The 19,504-nt window shown below is 42.5% G+C and overlaps 1 protein-coding gene across 3 annotated transcripts in view; it reads right to left on the bottom strand.

Annotated features, from left to right (window-relative positions):
- Positions 1 to 915: 915 nt before the first annotated feature.
- The window catches only part of EPHA3 (EPH receptor A3), a 235,338-nt gene continuing 216,749 nt past the window's right edge, over positions 916 to 19,504 (bottom strand). For 2 of the 3 annotated variants that reach the window (XM_054846606.1, XM_054846615.1), the window contains exons 16-17: positions 4,725 to 4,880; positions 916 to 3,284 (exon numbers count right to left, since the gene is read on the bottom strand). In XM_054846606.1, coding sequence (XP_054702581.1) covers positions 3,179 to 3,284; positions 4,725 to 4,880 — 262 coding nt within the window. In that variant the 3' untranslated portion in view covers positions 916 to 3,178. The remainder of the gene's footprint in view (positions 3,285 to 4,724; positions 4,881 to 19,504) is intronic. The other variant, XM_054846622.1, reaches the window with a different exon arrangement.

The following is a 19,504-nucleotide window of genomic DNA, read 5'->3' as shown; positions in this document are numbered from 1 at the left end:
TAAGTAATGCTTTGAAATACAAGTTAACGTAAATACATATTGCCAATCAAATCACATCTATACATTGCTTATTGAATGCTAAGTAACAGCACAAAACTAGATATGTTAACAGAAATAAATAAAATGGAAACTATATTTAAAGATACAAACCCAATAATATGGCATGTCATTTTATGAGTAGTTGCATTTTGCTTGATGTTGCTAACCGATGCAAGTCCTGTACAGGAAGATGGCCACACGAATTCTAGTGTCTCTACTCCACAATGAAGAATTGTACACTGCTATGTATACATATGTACACGGGGACAGGGAGTATAGGATGCTTGCAACAGAGGCCACTTACAGTACAAATCAACTTTTGACAGGGAGAGAAAACTAAACGTATTTTAAATCTCTCTACTCCTAATAGCAAAGAAAAGCAAAACTGAGTTTCTTTTTTCCCCAAGCATCAGTGAGATTTAATCTTTTATGCTGAGCATGCTCAAACAGTGGGCAAGGAACGTGGCGTGATACTAAGAGAAAATTGAGGGTGGTTGGTGCGACGTTTTCAGTCATCATCTAAAACTCTAAGAACTGGTTCTGTGTTTTCAGAAGCACTTCACAGACGCTTCCCCCCACCCCAGCCCCCTCTGCCCCACTCTCCAGTGGCAAAACGAAGCTGAAGAGAAACGTCACGAGGAATACGTTACAGAAAGCTGTACCCACACAGACAGTGTCTGCACATGGATTTTGGTGACTTAAATTCACTAACAATGTCTGATTAAGAGCAATCTCAAACTGAAGAAAAGAAAGATTCCGAATGAACTAAGCAACGGAAAATACAGCTTTTCTATTCAGCATGCTGCATTTCACGATAGGTTGTGGCAGATAAGGAGAAGTGCTCTTTACATCTTAAGTGCTTTATTTTAACTTTCATTTTTCATTTTTTTATTTCAACTTACTTTAAAACCTATTCCTTTTTCTTTCAGAAAATATTACTAATTATTATCCTGTGAGTGTGTTTCAAATCCAGTTCTCTACAGCATGCTCACTGCCAGCACTCATTAAAAAGTCTCTAATTCTGCTTCTATTTAGCAATGTGTGATAAACGTTGTGTGTCTACATTTCATGAGTCCTGGACCCATGAAGAAACAATTTAAAAGCTGATTCAGCCCCACAAATCCTAGGAACTGATTCTTCCCTTACTTATGTGCCCCACACTACAAGTAGCTTTAAAAACCGAACCAATACGACACAGAAAGCACAACTAGTTACCTGCTTTTGCACGCACAGCGAAAGGCGGCGTGCCACGGAGTCCTCTGCCTCCCAGAGGTCTCGGACTTACAGGGACCCACTGTTATCCATCAGAATCAGGTTTAGATTCCAGCATGGCAAGTTGGGATCGGAGTGGTTTCCACTAGCGCCCAAAGCCTGATGTCTGTGTGCCTGGCATCACATCGAGAGCGTTAAGAAGCCTGTCTGCATGTAACACAAGAACTGCCTCACACTGCGATTTAAACCACTCACTTTCAGAGCGAGGAGATGTGTCCGCTCAGAACTGGGACAGATGTCCTCCGGAGCAACAGCTTAAGAGCTTGCTATTGGGAAGATGCTGAAGATGGGGGAGGCCTCTTGCATCCCACCTTCCAAGCTCCTTTTTCCACCGGGAAATGTGAATGCTCTCCTAAAGATAGGCTCCTTTCTGCTTTCTTTCAAGGAACTGGTGCCTAAGGAACCAGTGCCAAAAAGCAAGGCTTCTGCAGGATGGCAGCACCTGGACAGAGGTCTTCTAGCTCAGGCTTTGGTAAAATTACATACCAAAGTTCCGTTTCACAAGCTTAAGTCATCCTTTTGAACTATCCACTTGCCCTTGGCTGCAAGTCACCATCTCAGCGTAACTACCAGTGGCTGCCCCCGTGGTAGGACACCTCCCAGTTCCCAGCGCTGGGGGCAGATGGAAGCCAGAAATGCACCGCTCCCCAGGGAACTCAGAAAGCGTCCTCAGTTAACGCAGGACACAACCCTGACTCTTTTTAATGTTTGCCAGGCAAATCTCCCACCTGTACACCACCTGAGAACAAGGGTCCATCTTTCGACAGGGAAGCAGGCCTCTGGGAAGTAAATGGACACGTGTACCTGACCGGGAGAGATACTGATCTAGAGACCGATACGCACGCACCTCTGCCAGAACTCAAGCCGGGGTTAAAATACCACTCGCAGCAAATAGAAGGAACCTCAACAAGTCCAGATGCTTTGTCTAGCATCAGAGCTGGAAAAAAGACCATGTTTCCTTCCTTCCTTCCTTCCTTCCTTCCTTCCTTCCTTCCTTCCTTCCTTCCTTCCTTCCTATTTCATATATGATGTTATGAGTATAAAGTAATCTTGTGATTAACCCTCAGACAATTTCTCAGGTTGAAACAATGACGTTTTGATAACATTTGGCACTTGGCAATAATACCGCCAGGTTAAGGTATTTAAGCATAAATATAAACAATAATGAAAAAAAACCCCAAGGAAATAAATAAGTCTTTTAAAAATTAAGACTTGTTTCTATTTAAATGAACACAATTAGGGAAGCTAACATAATGGCAAAAATCTTTTGTCAACTAACTCAAAGTCACTACAAACTTTATTTCTGTGTTCCTTTCTGAAGTTGAAATAGCATGTTACAATGACATTATAGTAAATATGGCCAGACAGGTAGTGAGGTATAGTCCTCTATTTTCCTTGCTTTTAAAGAAATAAAATACCTGTTACAGATCTCTTCTGTATAAAAATACTCCAAGTCTTTCTTTCTTCTTGTTTGCTGTATAGATCAAATACACAGCTTTTATGTCCACGGGTTTTTCGTGTTATTCAGTCGCTTAATATTCAAATGGCTCTAGGTTTTAGTGTCACTGGTTTTTACTTGGAAGAATTTTTTACATATTTTTTTCTTTCGAAATTTACTATCTGCATTAACAGTCAGTCAAGAGCACCCACCTTTTAGGATTAACAGATAGAAAACAAGTTCACTCCTATTTTTAAGGCATTTATACTCAATATTTGAGTGTCTTAGTGGGTTTGAAATTTCAACCATTACGTTTCCAAAGCTGTTGCAAAGAACTCCTTTAAATTCTGCCGTTTATCAGCCATCACTTTTGCCCTGTGACGCAACTTTTCTCTTTTCTTCTCTCCTGAGCAACATCATTTTGGTACCTTACACAGGAACAGGGCTGTTCTTTGTATGAGTTTCTAGAGCTTTGATACTGCTAACAATCTTCTTTTGAGGCCCCACAACTGTAACGCCGACTTTCTTCACGTCACTGGAAAAAAAGAGAAGATGCACTGGGTGAGTGAGAATACCGTCTCTGTATTTCCTAGGGCTGAGGCGAGCAAACAGAAATCAACTCGCTCGTCTTATACTGCTGCGCTGGAGGAACCTGCAGGTATGGCGATGCTGCTGAAACACAAACCCTGGTAGGAAAAATACTGAGAGCCATTGTACGAAAACAGCAGGAGGCTGCAAAAAAAGAGTAGAAACTCATTTAGCCTTGCTGTGTTTGCTGACCTGGAAGAAAAAGACAATGAAACAGTGTTCTCCAGCGATACACGCGCTGGGACTTAAGGGCAAGGGGTTCCCTCCTGGGCCAGCTGCGATCCTGAGCCTCTCTACCATCCCCTTCCCCTACCAGCCCGATGGCTTTTCCTGAGCAGTGCTGACATCTCGCTAGTACGTGCTGAGCCCTCTGAATGGTCCTCTTTAACTCTGGTATCAGCATTGAGGCTAACCGCCACACGGCCAAGCTCCCAGCATCTACCCTGCTTCTCACCCCTCCTTTCTCCAGCCCGTCCAGTCTCTGTTCCTCGAGCGACGCAGAAGGGGTTTAACACTTGCAAAGGGCTGACACAGGCTCACAGGAAATTGGGCATTCCTAGAGGATTTCTGCACTGTCCCCAAAGGGCAATTGTTACAAAAAGCCATTAGCAGCCTTTTTATAGATGCAATAATACACTAATTAACGGCATTGATGTGTTTAATTGGCTGTACCGCAGCTGCTGCTTACTTTTTCATAACTTGTTTTGTATCCAGCTACCCCAACAGTGAGTCAAGATTTTCTGTGACAGACAGCTCAACTTGATGCCTTTTACAAGTGCAGAGAGAGAACATTACCCTACTCTTCCTTATCACAAGAACAAAGACTGCATTTAAATGTAATAAACTTGCAAGCTGTAAACTTACAAGTTTAGCATGTTTAAATGTCAAAGTTAGAGGCAGGAGGGAGTTCATCCCCTGAATAATTGTTATAGCTACGTAGTGCTTGCTCTGTCTCACCTGGGCTGATGGAATATAGGATGGGCAATAAAGGAAAAGATTGGCACATGTACCGGCTGTGGGGAAACTCCTATATAAAAGGCAGAATATAATGAATCAACACAGAAACTCCTAAACTGTGAGGGAAAGAAAGTGATGTTGGTGTACAAGACAATGCACGGTGCTGCTGTATCAGAAGAAACTGGGAATGTCCTCGGCATCAGTGAGGAAAACCTATGGGACTGTGGCCTTCACACAACTGCCAGGGCATCTAGCTTTCCTGCATGCGCATTGCAACTACACCAATAATTTACATTTGTCTCTTTAAATGTAAGAATACTTCAGCTAAAAACTGGAAACTCTGTATAAAAAGGCTACTCTGAAGCTTATGTTTAAACTTGTACCTCCAGCCAAAACCAGTGATGAAGAGCTGTAGTCAACTCAAACTTACTCTGTAGAAATCTTGGCTATTGTATCACAGGAGCTGTACTCCACGCCTGTGAAAATGTCTTTGCACTGTCCTGTCCGAAAACCATTGAGCCAATCACCTGTCGTGCGGAAGGCTGAAATGTCAATGTTACTTTGGTCCAGCAGAAGATTTGATGGCCTGAAATAAAAAAGAATATGATGAAAGTTAGGGAGCAGGGATACTTATGGATTTATTTTGCGTCTAAACTTAGCACTGCCATCGGCAGGAGCTTGCGGGCTAGACGAGGCTTTTCTGTTTGTCCGTGGAAGTTATGCGCTGCTGAGGCCACCACACGTACTCGCGCTGGCAGCTCTGACGAGCGCTGCGTAATCATCTTGCTGAAGAGCGCCAGCTTCTCGTGCCCATGTTTAAATCGCCGAAACATCACCAATTCATGAAGTGCATTGTTACCTTCCAATTCAATGTGTGAAGCATTAGCAAAGACGGGCCTAATTTAGATTATATTTATGTGAATCACCTAGTCCCAAATAACACACAAACGATGCACACAACAGACCTCCCAGTTGAGTGTGTTGGAAGAATTTACACATATCAAATATTCAGAGTATCGCAGCCCACTGACAAATCCTGAACGCTGCTACTAAGTTAGAAGCACAAATAATAAGACATTAATAGCTTTAAAAAATTGTGTCAAGTCTAAAAAATCAAATGTTAAGTGAATCTGTGAGACACGTGTAACTGCATGAGACTTGCATTCTGCAGTGCACAGAGGCAGAAATGAGAAAATTTGTTATTAAATACACCGACACAAATGTAAAACGCAATCGTCATGTCCAGTTTAAAACCGATGCCTACTCTAAGACTGAAATTTCCATAATGATATCATACAAATAATTTAGAAGTGAGAACTGAATCATGTCCTGCCTTTGATATTAACTTGGTGCTCATGAAGGATGCTGAACTGACATGATTTGCATCCAGGTTCTCTACTTGGAAAACAATGAAGAAACCAGAAAGAAACAAACAAAACCCACAGAATGTATCAAACAAAACATATGTCCATGCTTCTTTGTCCATTTAAACCTTTTTCCACCTGCACAGGTCTACCTATAAGCTAGTGAGAAAAAAATATTTTTCTAAAAACAATGATTAAATCTGTAATTTTTTATCAAGAAGGAATATATTGCAGTCAACCCTGTACTTTGCATATTGTAAATGGCTAAAATGGCTGCTCCCATATTGATCCAGAAATCCAATTCTGTCTGGTATGAATACTCTCATTTTCATGGTCTTGTGAACATACTGTAACTTCTTATTTGAGAGCACCAAGACTAAAAATAAATGCCAGTGCTTCCCCATGAAATCACTAGAGTCAGGCTCTACCACACCTCATTTTAGCCATCTAAAATCACCACAAATAAGCCCAGCCAGTTTTTTGAACTACTGCTGCAGTCCATGGAGAGAGACAGGCATTTCCAGGCAGGGGGTTTGTCCTCTCTCAGACAAGTCTTCCGGGCAAACAGCTCGGAGGAGACAGCCAGCTCTCAGAGGGGTGAACTCCTTTCTCAGCCGTTCCTCCTCACTGACTTGCTAATTTTTCCAAGATGCGCAAGAAGCCCCTGAATAGCAATACGATCAGTAATTTCTTTCTACTGACAAGACATCTTGCTAATTCTAGTTACCTTTCTCTCTCAGTGCTAATTAGTACAATAACGACTTCCTCGACTAGTCAGATGTTACTAGAAACATCAACTCTATTTCTGCAGGTTTCCCTCCACTGACAAACATGCATCCATACTGGCCAGCTTTTTAGCCCCCATTCGGAAACGTAATGCTCCATTTTCAGTTAAGTCCCTTGTGGGTGTCTATGTCAGGCTGACAGCTACTCACAAGCACAGGAGACCGAACTGGAGGGTGTTCAAAGCAGTTAGCAGTGCTACTTTACAGTCTATTTTCTGCCCCATAATTCTTTTTCCCCGTGGCTCTAGTGAAACTTCACCTGCACAGGAATATGACTACCACAGCTGAATCCACCTGAAGTGACTTTTGTCACTGGAAGAAGTGAAAATGAGAGGTGGTTAGACTAACACTGTAATTTAAAGGCAGTGATTACGCAGTGTAACAGGTAGGTGACAGTTACTGGTCCCAGAGAACTGAGCTGGATTGTAAAACACCCTCTTCACCCCAAACCTAAGCCATCTCCCAGCACTGGAAAAAACATAAAGGGGGAGACTGTAAAGGCACCAAAGAGAACAAAGTGTCTAAATACCAGTGAATACGCAGCCTAGAAAATCCAAACAAAACTTCTCAATCCCAACACAAGTCTTACTAAGTTTTATCAAGATCAGAAGCAGTGCAACAGCACACCCTTGCACTGGCATCAGGAGAGACCGCATCGGTTACACCGAGACTTGTACCTGCTTCCTCTGAAGAAAAGAACACCACGTAGCTTTGCTAAACAATAACGCTTGCTATTTTCTACATATTATCTTTTACTTCTGATGTTTTGCCAATTGTTATCAATCAGCTGATTTCTTTCAGAGTCAAAAAAATTATTTTTAATATCTTACTCCCTTCTGGTATTGCAGGTCACAATTAAAGAGGTCATTAGCTGCTTGCCCCCAGAACAGTAACGAAGGGACAGTGCAGCATGGCCGCACCGGCGCAAAGACTGAGCTGAGGACAGAAGGTGCAGCACGCTTCAGGTTACTGTTCTCACGCTAAAACCGGATCTTAGGCACCCTCGTGATATACAGCTTTAAACGCCCTCCAGCTAAAGGCTCAGGTTAGATAATCAGGCCCAAAATATTTTTATTCAGTAGCTGGACGGCCTGCATCTCCCTGACTACTGTTTGTCCCATGAAAAGCCAATGCTTTTTATTTATAGTTTTCTGGGTATAGCGTCTGGAATCCCAAGACATTTATTAAGAGTATTTATGAAGTGTTCTTAGTGATAAAGCATGGAGATTTTTTTTTTTCCAGTCTAGTATGTCTTCTCAACTTAAATCTAATAAAACAAGGCCTGACTCAAGAATCACTAATGATAGAAAAAAAGTATAAACAAGTTGAAATTGAACAGGTCTCTAGGATTAGGAATTAGAGTGGCCCAAAAGAGCTTTTATGTTTATTACTTGGATCAAAGTATCATCAGGACAAAAAATATGACCTAATTTTAACACAAGTGACCTCAGAATAACCAGCACTGTAAAGTATCATTTTTCTCCTTGTAGGATTCCAAACAAAAATTAGTTACTTTCCTCCTCAGAGAGGACATCTGGACAGTTTATCAATGAACAGGAATTTGTCTCACTGTGAAGAGTCTGTGATGTCTCCTCGCATGCACCAAGGGAAAGCTGGGCTTTCAGAGCATCTGCACACATCGGCAGTTTTTTTTGTCCTGACCCAGCCCCTAGACAGAAGGTCTGAACATGAAATTTATGGTCTGGGTGATGTGCGCCATGAGCTCACACTTTACTAGACAAATTAGATGGGTTGCAATCCGTGCAGCTGTAAACGACGTCCTGCAGGGTTCCACCTGATCTTTTACAGCTTTTCATAAATCAGTACCTACTAGCTTCAGAAGAGAGTCATTAAAAAGAAATCATGGAAATTACATGTTTGCTCAGGGGAAGTGAAATAGAACATTTCCCTCTGTCTTGTCTTTTCTTCTCTTCTCTCCCCCTTTTTTTTTTTTAACTCTATTTTGTTGCTTTGACCAACTATGATAAACCCCATCATGTTATCTTTCAACAGTCATGGAAAGACTTTCTATCCTGTTCATCCTGACTATGTGTCTATCTACGCAGCTGTATTTACTGACATGTGGTGCCCTGAAAAAAATAAGCAAGACTCAGGTTAGAGAGACAAATTTAACAGTGAGATGCCAGTTACAAAATGCCCTGTTGCTGAAAGCTTTCTCTGGATGTGTCCATTATGCTAACAGTTGGAATTAACCTTTGAGTCATCCACAGTAGCAGGGAGAACTATAGTTTGTAATCACAGCTTTTTGTCACAACACAGGGAAAGTTTTGCTGCACCATATAGTAATGACAAAGACCACAGGAAACATCATTAGAACCCTTCCCATTATGGCACGGAAATCTCGTCTCTGGCCGGCTGCTGCCTGGCGAGGAAGGGATACGTTAACTTGTAAAATCCAGGAACCGAGAGCAATAAAAGGAAAATGTCCTGACACTTGTTCCGCACGAAGGGTGGTATTCTGCAAACGCACAGAGGAGTTGTGCACACACGATCCCGGATTTCGTACTGCAGTAGCCTCTCTCTTTCCATCCCTTCCTCCAAACAACACAACCGATCTTCAGTTTTTAAATCTGGACTTCCCCTTCCAGAGTCAGTTTCTTTTAAAGGGGAAAGAATTTAAAAAACATAATGTAATTTCCTGTGGCAAATTTTAGGTAATTATAAACCGATTTTGTAAAGTGAAATTGCTCCCTAGGAGGGAGCCAGGCCTGGCTTGAGCACAAATCCTACGTGTTTTATGATTATAGCACGAAGAAGCACAGAATTCAGGTCTGACAAGAAGGATATCTCCTATTTCAAGAAAAAAATAAACCAAAAAAACCCCAGCTGGCATAGAAAGGAAATTTTAGTTTTACCTTCTACAGCAAGCAGAATTGTAAGTATACATGTTTATCAACGAGAGACTAGTAAATAAATGACATGCCAAGGAGAAGTAGAGTCATTGTGTTTACTTGATTATCCCTGGACCTTAAAGATGAGAATCTTTAGAGTTCCACCTCTTCATGCCCATTTTTAAGGCACCCTTAGCAAAATTTGTAACTTAGTCCCTAAAATTCACCTCTTATGGTGGCACAGTTGCATTTCCCAAGGGGCTTCGTATCGCTCTTGCACACAGAACAAGCAGGTTGTGACTACTCTTTGGAGTCAAAAGACAGCTGGAGAAATGAAGAGGGGTAAGCCAAATAACCAATAGGGAAAAGAATGTAGGTGAGGCTGATGGACTCCTGCAAAATGATCCATCTCTCTAAATGTCACCCTGGACTTCTAATTTTCTACCACAGCTTCCTCTAGGATAATGATCAAATAAAATTTCATCTGCCCCACAGGTCAGACCTCCAGTCTTCCCTACTCTTTTAGCTGCCCCTCACGCTTTGTATCTTTTCAGCATCCTGGTGGGGTAATAAATCATAGGCCTGGGTGTATCAATGCTCCTCAATTTACTTCCCCCCCCCCCAAAAAAAAACCACTGAAGGCAAAAAATACCAGCACGTTGCTGAAATGGTTTTCTTTTTCCCATAATACAGCTTAAGCTGTGCTTTTCAGCCACAGAAGTAATGTCATGTGGCCGTTTCCTGGGATTCGTAGCTGGCCCAGAGACAAACCCTTAACGACAACCAGTCATTACTGTTAGGACAGTCTATAGGCTCTTTAAAAGAGGGAGAGAAAAATGCCTCAGAGAGCTTTTAAATGCTTTTCTGGCTCTTTGCATCTACCATTTGCTGTGTATGACTTGCCCGTATATCTTGCATTTGGCCACGCTATGAATTTCTACAGACTTTCTCTACAGCATTCGCGGCGTCAGGCAACGGCTCCGTGCAGTTTCTTTTCTCGGCATTTCCAGCGCAGAATTACCATTAACGCTAACGAGGGCTTCACGTTGTAAACCCGGCAGACGGGGCTGAGAACGGCAGAACAAAATCCCTCGGAATCAGAATAAACAGCAAACGCTCACAATCAGGCCACCCACTGGTCAGGGCTGCATTGCTATTTAAATTATACAGCACCCAACTCGGTCTGCTGTCAGTTCTTGTCTGAGTTTCACCAGCAGAGTCAAATTAGAGGTGTGAAAGTGCAAATAGATGTTTTACCGTCTCTTTTTACAGTGAGTCCCGGCAACTTTCAACTTTGAAGGAACAACGGTTGATTCGTGTCCGCCTGAGGCACGGTATTAATGACTGCTGGAAAAAGTCAGGTGAAAATAGGGCTTCTCTGTCTCTAGCATGCTAACTAACTGAACTCCCTAAAAACCTCCTCAAACTCCTGGGCTCCCTGCACAACCCAAACTATGATTAGACACCAAGGAGTATCATTTACTGTAATCTTCCATTTTTTTTAATTTGTGATTTGTAGTTATGTTCCCACACACACACACCCCGCCCCCCATAAATTCACTATTTTATGTTTAACCAACTTCAGAAAGAGGGCTAGCGTTGTAGGCTTACATTACTTGAATTCCTTTAGAGCGAGCAGTCCATTTTAGGACATGGATTATATTGTTGCTGGGCTTTGACCGAGGCTAAAAATTCACACGCCGGCTTGCATTGAGCAGCGTTCGGCCAAACCCAGACCCTGTTGTTAATGCCTGGACAACCACAAAGCGTAAGCCCTCTCTGAAACGCTCCAAGTAAAACTGAAATCTCCTTCCTTCAGCCCTCCAGCCTGAAAGTTCCTAGCGGGGAGAAGCAAACAAGCAATATTACAGCAGGTCAGCAATATATGTCAAGCATCTGAAGCCTTCTGACCTGAATTGGAAAAAAAAAAAAAAAAAAAAAAAAGGAACTTTTCAACAAAATATTCAGCCAACACAAATAGTTGTTTTGTTGCAAATATTATCGTAAAAAACAGGGCTTGAATTATGCTGCATAATGGAGCAGTCTGAATGTTTTATTTGACCTCTTCGCTGCTCCTATTGAGTTTAATTTTCATAAATAACCTACAAAGCTGGCATATTAGAGAGTTTCCACCGAATCATCAGATTTTAAGTTGAAACAAACCTTTGGAGAAGCAAACTTCAAATTTTAAAATGCAAATAATACCTCTGAACGTTCGACAGCAAATATTATGCTTGACACTGGTGAGAGCGTCGCAGTGACGGCCAACAAAGCAAATGTTTAGCAGCAAACACTTGCAATCAACTACTCACAAATAATAGGTAGACCAAAAACTGCTCAAGGAAATTACTCCAGTGAATAATTCAAACAACACATAAAATTCAAGAAAATCAGGACAGGGTTGTAAACAACTTGCTCACACATGAAAGAATGTACGAGGAATTATTCATACACGTTTTCGAACTCCTTTGTATTTGCATCAGGAAGACTAACTGACCCTGACCCCCCTAAATTTCCTGGACTATATTAAAAGAATTTCAGCTATGCTTTTTCTGAAAATAAGTCGCTTTCTTGTTTTTCTAGCCTTAGCTATAACAATACCAGTAGAACCCGTATTTTAAATGGAGAACTTCTAACACATCAGAGAGATCTGAAACCAAATCTACCTCCAATGCTGCAGTACAATCCAGAAATAATGCTTTTTTGTTGTTGTTTTTTTCAATACATTTCAATACATTTTCAATACATTACACATAGTGTAATGAATTACAAAAAAAAAGATGTATTTTTGTGATTAAAGAAAAATCCACATAAAAGTTCGTAGATGATTTTTTTTTTATTATTCCCATAGTCAGGTATGCTGCTTCCTCATGACAGAATTGGAACTTGCATTAAATTAATGGAAGATGTGAAATTTGTTTAATAGTATGTGACATACAGTCTCAGCCCTCTGAGTGGAGTTCCAGGGAGGCAACTTCACATTTTGTAAACTTCAGTTCCAGAGCCTTCAATAAGATCTTAAGAGGTTTTATCCATGTACCTTAATTGTCATTGATAAACACAAAGAATAAGTTCAAGCTGCATATTCATTATCATAAATCAATAATAACTTGATTGAGCTTGATGAGGTACCTCATTCTAGAAAAGAGAAATTTGAGGTTAAATTTTATTTAAGTTCTATGCACGGAAAAGGTGCATTGTTAACATGCGTAATGGTCTTTATTTTGAAATTAGCATAAAAATAATTTTAAATGTCTTTTTATTTTGGCAAGCAGCATTATTTGTTTAAAAATCTGGTTTGGTTTCCCTATTTTGAATCAGCTTTTCACATTGTACGTCTATTCAGAAATTCTACATTTTGCAACATGTAACATTTATCATGTTATCCAGAGCAGACTACTGGACTAAGATGAATACTTGAAAATACAAAATAAAACTTTGCTTTGGAAGCTTCTACACGTAAGAACACAGAATCAGATTTTTAATTGCTAAGTGCCTTAAACCCAAGGACTGGCTGGAAAGCGGTTTGGCTGGCCGGTGCTTCAAGCAGTGCTTGGAGAGCAGAGAGAGGAGTCTACAAAGCGCAAGAAAGCCAGCCTTGCGTCCTGCCTCTGTTTACAAAATCAAATGGCTTTACTGTCATTTACTGCCTTTGCTGAGCAAGCTGACTCTTTTCCACGCTTTTCCATTGTTTCGTACTAAAGGTAGCTCCATGCCAGGAGAAACAGATGCTGAATCCTATTAACAACTGCTGGTTAGCCTGTAAGTAACACCTTCATCTTCAAAGATTTGGGGCAAACTTGCTAATTAATCCTCCTGTGAGGAAGGTAATTTAAATTTTCAGAGAGAAAGAAAAGTTAGCTAAACAAAACAATAATTTAAAAAGTCCCAATAAGACAGCTGCTTTTGAAATGATGTTTTGACATTTTCCAAAATCAAATGAGGACTGATTTTGCAAAATATTTCATAGCTGCATTTCCAAACGGAAAACTGTTTCACAAACGTGTTTCAAACCACACTACTGGCATCTTTATAATAAGTGGACAAAAATCACCAGATAATTTTACAGAACACCCCGTAAGCAGTAAGATGTGATAATGACTTTCCATATTAGATGCTTGGGCTAGATATGAACTGAGAATAAAGATACTGAACGATGTCTCATTAAAATCTCCTTCCTCTGAGATCCTCCTCTCAATTTGCAATGCAAATCAAGTAGTATTTTCTGTGAAGACCCAAAGAAACTAACAAAATTATTGGCTGTTAACTCTAAGTAACTCATAAAATAATGATCTTTATTACAAGGAAGACTATCAGCTGTTTATTTTCTGCATTCGATATATGAGACAAATTCTTGCAATTCCTGCACTTAGATATATCTACTAATACAGCTAGAAACACAAAAAAATTGTTACAGACCACTTATTAAATAAATATCCTGAATTCTCAAGTGCTTTTCTCTCCTTGTTTGCAACATAATTCTTTCCTCCTCTCCTAAATGTATGCTTGCAGTATAAAGAAACAACAGCAGCAATGCTTGACACTGACTTTCACTTTACCAAAAGGTTATATAGAAACAAAAGCAAATACAGAAGCAGGTCGGGGGGTTTTTGTGTGGATTCCTTCCCAATTTTGAAATCAATTACAGACCTGGTAGAAATTCAGAATTTCTAAAAATCAAGTGCTGGAATTAGAAACATTTTTCAAACTTTTTTCAAATGCTTTGTTTAGGCAGAGGCTAAAGTTGGCTATTAAGTTGGCTATTCCTGTTTTATAGCAGGTTATCACAGAATTACAGAATGGCTTGCGTTGGAAGGGACCTAGTTCCACCCCCCCTGCCACGGGCAGGGACACCCTCCACTAGACCACGTTGCCCAAAGCCCCATCCAACCTGGCCTTGAACACTTCCAGGGAGGGGGCATCCACAACCTCTCTGGGCAACCTGTTCCAGTGCCTCACCACCCTCACAGTAAAGAATTTCTTTCTAACATCTAATCTAAATCGACCCTCCTTCAGCTTAAACCCATTACCCCCTGTCCTGTCACTGCACTCCCTGATAAACAGTCCCTCACCAGCTTTCCTGTAGGCCCCTTCAGGTACTGGAAGGCCGCAATGAGATCTCCCCAGAGCCTTCTCTTCTCCAGGCTGAACAACCCCAACTCTCTCAGCCTGTCCTCATAGGAGAGGTGCTCCAGCCCTCTGATCATCTTCGTGGCCCTCCTCTGGACTCGCTCCAACAGCTCCATGTCTCTCCTGTACTGGGGCCCCCAGAGCTGGACGCAGTACTCCAGGTGGGGTCTCACAAGAGCGGAGTAGAGGGGCAGGATCACCTCCCTCGACCTGCTGGTCACACCTCTTTTGATGCAGCCCAGGACACGGGTGGCTTTCTGGGCTGCAAGCGCACACTGCCGGCTCATGCTGAGCTTCTCATCAATCAATACCCCCAAGTCCTTCTCCTCAGGGCTGCTCTCAATCCATTCTCTGCCCAGCCTGCAGCTGTGCTTGGGATTGCCCCAACCCACGTGTAGGACCTTGCACTTGGCCTTGTTGAACTTCATGCGGTTCTCACGGGCCCACCTCTCCAGCCTGTCAGGGTCCCTCTGGATGGCATCCCTTCCCTCCAGCGTGTCAACCCCACCACACAGCTTGGTGTCGTCGGCAAACTTGCTGAGGGTGCACTCGATCCCACTGTCCATGTCACCAACAAAGATGTTAAACAGCGTCGGTCCCAGTACCGAGCCCTGAGGAACACCACTCATCACTGGACTCCACTTGGACATCGAGCTGTTGACTGCAACTTTTTGACTGCGACCATCCAGCCAATTCCTCATCCACTGAGTGGTCCATCTGTCAAGTCCACGTCTCTCCAATTTAGAGACAAGGATGTCATGCAGGACAGTGTCAAATGCCTTGCACAAGTCCAGGTAGATGACATCAGTTGCTCTTCCCTTATCCTCCAATGTTGTAACCCCATCACAGAAGACCACCAAATTTGTCAGGCATGATTTGCCCCTAGTGAAGCCATGTTGGCTGTCACCAATCACCTCCTTATTTTCCATGCACCTTAGCATAATTTCCAGGAGGATGTGCTCCATGATCTTGCTGGCCACAGAAGTAAGATTGACCAGCCTGTAGTTCCCCAGATCTTTCCTTTTGCCCTGTTTAAAAATGGAGGTTATGTTTCCCCATCTCCAGTCAATGGGAAAACTGCCATAATACTTGGGTTGCCTGCGTCCTGTATCAGAATCCTTATACCTCAAGGTCGCACTATCCTCCAACAGCTTAATGCACTTGGGGACACCGAAATGCTTTCTAATTATACACTATGTTTTATATATATTTTTTCAAATGGCTGTGTAAGTTTCATATACATAAAATGATAATATACAATGTAACTCTAGAGAGCCATCATATATATATATATATATATAAAGGATCAGAATCAGGAATTCAAATAAGAAAAAAGAAATCAGAAATATAAATAAGTGAAAAAATATAAAGAAAATGAAGTGCTTTGAGTCCATTACAGATTTGTAGTGTATACAAAGTATTTCAAGTAGCGTGACTCTTGGCTTACAATTTTTTTCCCACACAAATGAAACAACAATTAATAAGCCCTTTCAGACCACAGCCTCACCAACTGGTTAGCAGGTGGGTGAAGTGATTCTGTCTCTCCTGCTCAAGTTTAGAAAACTTTCCATCTGCTTTGTATCTGCATGAAATGTTCACAAATGTGAAGTAATACACAGGGGACTAAAAAACAATAAGCTCAAAAATAAAAATAGTGAACCTGATCAAAACTGGAAGAACTATGAACTCACTTCCACCCTAAAGATATCCAAACAACCTAAGGACCTAAGGACTCTGCTATAAAAATGAACATCATGCTCAGTAAACAGGAAGGAACAGCAAGACATAAATCAAATAAAAATATCACGAGGTTGTGCTTTAGAAAACTGCATGACTTGTACAACTTTTTGTGTCCTGAGTTCTGTTCCTGCAGCCCTTTACAGAGCTAGATAACTCCAGGCAGCCTCAAGGACACAAAACACCCAGATGTCCATAACCAGTGCTGGTCTTGTTAGCAAGAGCTCAGGGTGGCCACCTGATTAAAAAGGAATTTTGACATGTAAGAAAAGAAATCAGCCACAGTCTGTACTTTACAAGGAATAGGAAAGGAATTTTCATGTGAATTTGAGATGAAACACACCACCAGGAAAGATATTATGAAACGTTTGCTGTGTTGAGGTTACAAAAACCTTTCGTCAACGTAAGGTTCTCAGGCACGTAGAACAGTCTGAGAAGAGACAATCAATGAGGATCAATGGGCATCAAGAAATTATTAGATGCCATGGATTGGCCAGAATGGATAGAAAACTGAAAAGCAAATACAGAATTGAAGGCTTTGACTCCTCTCTTGTATTCCTATGAGGTATTAGTGTAAAATGTGCCTGGGCTATGGCCTGGAATCAGACGTACAGTTCAAGCACATCCTTCAGTCGAAGTCAGTTAACAAGTAACGTACCAGAGGACAGGGATATCCTATGCACCTCCAGCAATGTGCTTTCAAATAGGATACAACAGTGCTGTGACTATTTTAAAGAAACATCAGCTCTAAAATCTGTAAGAAGAGACAAGCTTTGCATCTGCAACAGACATCGTCAGGTTAAACATTTTTCCTGACCAAGTATATTCTGAACACCTATGAGCATATGGTGGGCATAAAGCTTTAGCATTCTTCCAGTAGCACCACAGACATGGGTAAAAGAGAGCTGAGATCTCTGTAATTTAGATTAATTGCTTATTAGGGGCATGGGGAGAGGTGCTGCGGGAGCACTACAGCCTCAAATAACAACTGAGAGCAGCCATTTGAGTGGATGTGACCCCCCAAGCCCTCAGGGCTGAGTCGCAGAGCCCTTTACCTCTGCAGCAATGCCTGTCCCTCTCCGGCTGCCTGTCGACAGTACAAGGACACCAGCAGGGATCTGACTGCTGCCCTCCTTCTCGAGGAGCTGCCCTGAATCACCGCCCTTGCACAGCAGTTACGTATTTCTGCACACAAGGCTACAGCAAGATCCAAACCTGTTTTAAATCTGGCTGCTCATTTTCCTCTGTCCGTCTGTCAGAAAGTGATGCTGGCCCTCCAGCGCTCAGTCCCTGGCCAGCAGCAACACCGGCTCCCACTTTACCTAGCAGAAGTGTCTCTCTGGAGGACATGAAGAGGGCATGGACCTGGCTGCAGCTTTTCAGCCAGGTCTGACATTTGAGATTAGTCAGTTTTGGCAATGGTTACATGGGGGTGATCATGGATTTCCAAATCTGCATAGGACTGCCCAGCACCCCTCATGCTGTCACACCTACTTCTTGGTCATACTCGGGTTTAAGGATAGTGTGCGTTGGTCTGCAGGCACCTACAGGCAAAGAGTGAGATGGAGAGATCACAGATCACACATTCCCTGAACTGCAACAAATGTCTTCCCAGAAGGGAAGGGCCTGGGCTCACCCATGCTGGTGTGCCCACTGCCCGGACCCCACAGCCCCCCATCTGTCACCAGGGAGCGAGGAGCTGCAGAGAGGGAGAGATGTTGCACTGCTTGAGAATGCAAGGGGTGCGTCCTGGTTTTAGCTGAGAGGGTTAGTTTTCTTCATAGTAGCTAGCGTGGGGCTATGTTTTGGATTTGTGCTGCAAGCAGTGTTGATAATATGGAGATGTTTTTGTTCTATGGACCTATTGTTGAGCAGTGCTTACGCAGAGCCAAGGCCTTTTGTGCTTCTCGCACTGCCCTGCCAGCGGGATGGCTGGGGGTGCACAAGATGTTGGGAGGAGGCACAGACAGGACAGGTGACCCAAACTGACCAAAGGGGTATTCCATACCATTTCACGTCATGATCAGTTTATAAGGAGCTTGAGGGAAGGGGGGGTGGGGGGTGGGGGGGGTGGCGGCATTCAGAGTGATGGTGTTTGTCTTCCCCAGTATCTGTTACACGTATGATGGAGCCCTGCTTTCCTGGAGATAGCTGAGCACCTGCCTGCCCATGGGAAGTGGGGAATCAATTCCTTGGTTTGCTTTGCTTGTGTGCGTGGCTTTTGCTTTACCTATTAAACTGCCTTTATCTCAACCCACGAGTTTTCTCACTTTAACTTTTCCATTTCTCTCCCCCATCCCGATGGGGAGGAGCGAGTGAGCGGCTGCGTGGTGCTCAGCTGCTGGCTGGGGTAAAACCACGAGAGGGTGCAAGGACTTACCAACTGAAAGGCAATTGGGAAGGAGGGAATAAAGATCACCTTTGACATTCCCCTCCTCAGAAACGCGCTCCACATCAAAGTCAAAGCAGCAGCCTGCCGTGAAGAACATTTTACTGAGAGCTCACCTAAAGCACCTGTGAGAAGTCCCCAATCACGTTAGCAGTCTCCTTCCTTCCCCACGCTGTGCCACGAGCAGAGAGCACGGCATCGCGGTGTGGATGTGCAGCCTCTGCTGCCTGCGCCGGTAAAGCATATCATGAAATGGGAGCAAAGAGAGCAAGAGAGAGACGGGAGAGCACAATACTGCGCTCTGGTCTCCTGCACAGAACCCGGCAGGTGCAAGCGGCACTCGGACTGAATCTGGTCTCCATTAGACGCTATCAGCTTTTACTGGCTACGAACAGGTAGACTGGAAAATGATGGTTCAACATTGTTTTCAGCTCTACTGTGGTTCAACTCCCTAACTGGAAGGGCAGTAAACAGGGAACATTTTGCTTCTGTTTGGAATGCAAAACATTCAGTACTGGTTTCTGCAATCAAATCCCCAAACCAAAACACAACAGTCATGATTTCTAACTCTCCTATTCAGCAGATTGCTTCAACATATCCCTACAAAATAACGATTTTTCACCAATCGTTTGCCAAATGGGGGTGCAAGATGTTTAGAAGAAATACGCTTGACTGAGAAGATAGTGTTTAAACAGTTCATTTTTTTTTCAAAAAAATTCAAGGTTTTTTGTTTGTTTGTTTTCTGTTACATGGCAGGTAACAGAAATAATTGCTTTGGTAAGCGTGTTGGTTTACTATGTGTTAAATGCTCACCAATTAAATTATTGAAACATAATTACCATGCAAGCAGTATGCTCTCATTATATATTTTTAAAAGCAAATCCCGTTAGCATGGCTGCCTTCCTCCTCCCATCTCTGCTTTCTTTTTCACATGTCTGGAGTGGCAGCAGGAG

The sequence above is a fragment of the Grus americana genome, chromosome 1 (genome assembly GCF_028858705.1).
Source record: "Grus americana isolate bGruAme1 chromosome 1, bGruAme1.mat, whole genome shotgun sequence".
Taxonomy (NCBI): domain Eukaryota; kingdom Metazoa; phylum Chordata; class Aves; order Gruiformes; family Gruidae; genus Grus; species Grus americana.
This window is presented reverse-complemented; position numbering and strand designations above follow the sequence as displayed.